The sequence below is a fragment of the Echinops telfairi genome, unplaced genomic scaffold (assembly GCF_000313985.2).
Source record: "Echinops telfairi isolate 266 unplaced genomic scaffold, ASM31398v2 ScPeMD7_7469;HRSCAF=8507_1, whole genome shotgun sequence".
In the NCBI taxonomy this organism is placed as follows: domain Eukaryota; kingdom Metazoa; phylum Chordata; class Mammalia; order Afrosoricida; family Tenrecidae; genus Echinops; species Echinops telfairi.
This window is the reverse complement of record NW_022111373.1, coordinates 12,868,066-12,873,225: the sequence shown is the minus strand read 5'-3', so window position 1 is coordinate 12,873,225 and position 5,160 is coordinate 12,868,066. Positions and strand designations below refer to the sequence as shown.

The window sequence follows — 5,160 nt, the reverse complement described above, 5'->3', positions numbered from 1 at the left end:
GGCATCATAGTGTGTGTTTTGTGAGATGGAGGAGGACTTTCTGGATTAGTGTTGGACATATGAGTTAATGGGTTAATGTGATACTTGTGGACTTGGGCAGCACTGGGTTGGGATGTTTTCTTGATGCACACTTGATCTTTACATAAAACTCTCATACTTGAGTTACTGTGGATTTATTTCTCTAAAGTACCCAGACTAATACAATATGCAAATAGAATTTTGCTGAAGATCATCCAACAAAGGTTGCATTGACGGGAGGTGCTAGGAATTCAATTGGATTCAGAAGAGGATGTGGAACAAGGAATATCATTGCTTACATCTTAGGGAGCTTGGCTGAAAGCAAAGATATCAAAAAAGGTGCTTATTTATGTTTAATTGACATAATAAATGGAAAGGCATTCAACTGTGGATCATAACAAACTATGGAGAGCCTTAAGAAGAACAGGAATTTCAGAACACTTTAGTTGTGCTCCCATGGACCTGTGCATGGATCAAGAGTTAATTATGTCAACAGAACAAGGTTTAGCATCAAGAAAGGTATGTGTCAAGGTTGTATCCCTCTCACCATACTTACTCATTCTGTATGCTAAGCAAACAGTCAGAGAAACGGGACTGTGTGGAAAAGAGCCTGGCATCAGGACTTGTGATAGATAGCTGATAGACATCTTGCTTGCTCAAAGTGAGGAAGACTTGAGTAATTTGCTGATGAAGATTAAGGATTGTAGCCTTGAATATGGATTTCAACTCATAAAAAAACATAATCCTCACAACGGATCCAATAGGTGACATCATGATAAATGGAGAAAAGATTGAAGTTGTCAAGGATTTCATTTAACTTGGATCCACGGTCAGTGATCGTAGAAACAGCAATCAAGAGATCAAAGAATGCATTGGGTTGAGTAAATCTGCACGAGATCTCTTTGTTTTCCGTCAGCTCAGATGCATGTTAAAAAAGGTGAACACTGAAGAAGAACCGATGCGTTTGAATTAGGATATGGACACATCAGCTATGGACGCTGTAAAAGTAAGGATGACGAGATTTCATCTCACATGAAATGTGTGGGGCTAATCTCTGGAAAAGGGCATCATGCGTGGTGACGTGAAAGGGCAGCAAAAAAGAGAAGACCCTCAATGGGATGAGCTTGCCCCATGTCTGCGACAGTGGGTTCACACATAACATTTGTGAGACTGGCCCAGAACCTGGCAGTGTTTCGTTCTATTGTACATACCATTTCTATCAGTTAGAACTGACTGGACAGGACCTAACAACATCAATATCGCCTTTATGTAATGGTTTGGCTGTAAGAACAGACATGTTGATAACGAAGGGTCCTATGGAAGAATTCAGCATGATATTTCAGAGCACTGATGAGTCAGACCTTTGAGACAAGTAAAAATAAGCTGTAGGATATTTTGTAGAAAAATTGAATTTTTATATTCCCCTGAGCAATCTCTTCTCTTTTCAGGATTCTTAAGTTTTCTTACGAAATGCAAATTTAACATTTTTTTAAGTCTACCTTTCCTTGCTTTTTTCCTCCCTGTACTAGCACCCCTGATGGCCTTGACTACACCGCTACCTCTATTCTTACACAATCTTAATGACTGGGAAAAAATGAGAGAGGGAGAAGTGAGATACTATTACTGGTCTTCATCCCCCACACATTTAGGCATTTATTTAAAGTCAGTGTGACTGCATAAGTTTCTATCCGTATGAAATAGATTGTTTAGAATTAAAGTTAACGTTTCTTTTTATTTAAAGGGCCCTCGAAGGCAAGCCATGAAAGAGATGTCCATTGATCACATCAAATATCAGCGATGGCTTATTAAAAACAAGATGAAGGCGTTTTATGCTCCAGTACACGCAGATGACTTGAGAGAGGGCACACAATATTTGATGCAGGTAAATGGGTTACATATTTAACTTTGTATGTTCTTTTAAAAACTTTCATGCTTGATTTCATTGTTAATTTTAATACAATGAGCAATTTTGTTTAATATTTTTCATAAAATAGACTGTTAAGCTTTATATCATTTGAGAGCTAGCGGAGCAGAGAAACAGTGGACGGAGGGCCGCAGTGAGGGATCTGAGCCTGCCGCTTTTCCTTTGGGCGGTTCCCCATTTACTCCCTGACTCACCCATGATTTTCTTATGAGATTGATCACTAGTGGCAATCTTTATTCTTAATTTTTTTTTTTGACTTGAACTACCAGTCCTTTATTCATGCACAGTGGAGGGGGCTAGAAGTACAAATTCACAGGTGGGTTTTTCAGCACATTCAGAGGATAGGATTCCCAACACCTCACAGCAAATGTCAAACCTCATCAGTTGTTAAACATGACAGCAATTGAGTCACATCCAAAATCGAAGTCATTGTCAGTGGTTATGGAGCTGCGATACTGGCCGAACTCATGCATTAACAACCTTTCCCTGTCGATATACACATCAAGAGTCTGCTCATGGAGCATGGGTGGGTTGTCTAAATAACATTCCTCAGGGACTGGAAACTCTAGGAAGAGGAACTTGCACAGTGGGACCATGTCCTCAGCAGTACCTCCAGGACAGCCATGGAGACGGGGCTTCCAGAGAATCTCAATCTGAGGGTTGGGTGCAGTGTCTCAGGGCAGGCAGGAGGCAGATGACCTGGGAATCCGTGAGCCTACAGCTATACATATCTAGGAAAAGAAGGGTGTCTGAGGTTTTCTCTAGGCTTATTCTTAATTTTTAAAGAGCTCTTTTCCATATATTTCTCACTATTTGTTAGTGCTATATTTAGAATTCACTTCAGTTTTGTGTATGGGAAAGTAGCCAGAATATGGAATTTGGGATTAGACCATCATTTAAATTCTAGCACTGCTTCTTGTGAATTTTTGAACATAACCTCTCTGAACCTATTTCCTGAACCCTAAAGGGTATGGAGAGAAACAAATGCCCCGGAGACAGTCTTAACTCATTTTTATAGAAACCCCTCTCTTCAAAAGAAAATGTAACCAGGATCCCATTGAATGTGGTAATTAAGGATTTACTGAGTTGAAGAAGAAATCTGAGATCTTGTCTTACTAATTCTAGTGGTAAGCATTTAATAATCATTAAGTCAGCATTTAACTATCCTGTGTCTACAACAGTACTTCAGGGGCACTGTTTGAAAGGGACGTGTAGAGCTTGCTTGAGAGCCTTTGCCAGGGAAACGTGAGCACAGCTAACGCCTGTATTTTGTGCTGCCTTTGAGTTTCTCTGTTTCAAGCAGGAGCCACTTGTTAACCAGACCAATTTTAACCTTTTGTTTGAAGTAGCAAAAGCCTATTTTCATAATAAAAAAATTTCAGGCTACACCCTGCAGGTGACCCTTTAAATCAAGCACATCTCATTCAGCAGTCTGGAATTATCTGGTGTGCCGAATTCCCCCCACATTTAACCCTTCTTCTTACATTTGAGGTAAAAACAGTGCCTTTAAAAAAAAAAGTCATTAGAATGGTGGTAGACCCAAACAACCCAAATAAATTTAAAAAGTATTTTAAATTTAAGCTTTTCTATCCACTTTGATAACTGAACCTTATCCTAAGTGCATATTAGTGTATATTAGTGTATATTGGTGTATATTAGTGTATATTGGTGCATATTAGTGTATATTAGTCATGAATGATAATTCAAAGCTCTACTGTTGGCTGAGCATTCCAAAATCACCCAGAACATTTAGCCAAAACTCTAATATTTTTTAGTGGTTCTTTTAAAAGAATACAAATCTCATGCCTGTACTTAGTTAAATTTAAGTAGCTAGCCATAGTGTATTTGTAATATGCCCCAGATGATAACTTTTTATATCATTTTATTGGGGGCTTATACAACTCTTATCACAATCCATACATCCATCCATTGTGTCAAGCACATTTGTACATTTGTTGTCCTCATTCTCAAAACATTTTCTTTCTACTTGAGCCCTTGATAGACATGATAATATTTTGCTGAATTGATTTCCATTATGGAAATTCATGAATAACTGCTTTTCTATGAGCAACTAAACATCTGTTTCAAAAAAGTATGTTTTCAGGAATAACTTTTTTAATACACATGACATTTTATAGGAAATGTGAAGGCTAAACGCATTACCACTAACTAATTGAATAACTCACTGCCATCCAGTCATTGCTGATCCATAGTGACCCCTGTGGGTTTCCAAGACTGTAACTATTCATGAGAGTACAAAGCCCAGTCTTTCTCCCTCAGAGCTGCTGATGTTTTGAACTGCTGACCTTGTGGATCACAGCTCAACATGGAACTACTACCCCATCAGGGCTCCTTCACTAGTTGAATAGCTACTTTGATTCTATTTTTTGTTTCTCATAGTATGTTTTTGGTGAAAGTTTACACTTCCAGTTAGGTTCCCATTTAATATTTCTAATATACACTATTCAGTTACATTTTTCACGGTGTATCAACATTCCTCATTGTTCGCATTCTGGTGGTTCAGTTTCCGCTGTTGTATCTCCCCTGCCTCCAACCCCAGTACCTTCTCATCTATACTATAGGGTCACTTTAACTTTTTGTCTCAGATGACAGAGCAGAACTGCCCCTGTTGGTTTCCAAAACTGTAAATCTTTACAGGAGCAGAACTCCACATTCTTCTCCCACGGAATAACTGGTGACTTTGAACTGCTGACCTTGCGATTAGCAGCCCAACTCAAACTGGGCTTCTTACTAGTCTCATGCAGATTAAACACACACACACAGGAGCACTGAACTCCTGTGGGGTGTTTGTGTATGAACTCGCCTGTGTTTTAGCTGAAAGATGGCTTCACTGTGTGATACCAGTTCATAATTTGAAGACTATGTTAGGATCATTTCTGTTGTCACTACTGGTCTGGTAAGTCTGCCCTCAGAATTTTAGTGTTATTCTGCGTTGTTTGCTCACTCAGTCTAGGGCCACATTTTGTGTCCCTATAGTGGTGTTAGTAGTGGCACCAGGACAATGTCTAATTTCTCGGGTCTGAGAATAGATGAAGCTATGGTTCACAGCGTCCATCAGCCCTTAGATTGATTTCTTCTTAGAATCTTTGGATTCTGCCTTTCTCCTTTCCTCCAGATGAGTAGACACCAATAGATGAGTCTTAAGTGGTTGCTTGCAAGCTTTCAAGACTTCACTTTGGTAGGATGTTAAAAAAAAT

General features: G+C 39.1%; 1 protein-coding gene across 1 annotated transcript in view; it reads left to right on the top strand.

Moving 5' to 3' along the window:
* SLC12A2 (solute carrier family 12 member 2) overlaps positions 1-5,160 on the top strand; it is a gene marked incomplete at its 5' end in the record, with an annotated part of 96,297 nt that overhangs the window by 69,684 nt on the left and 21,453 nt on the right. Inside the window, one exon of the mRNA XM_004696978.3 lies at positions 1,760-1,900. Within this exon, the coding sequence (XP_004697035.2) occupies positions 1,760-1,900 (141 nt within the window). The remainder of the gene's footprint in view (positions 1-1,759; positions 1,901-5,160) is intronic.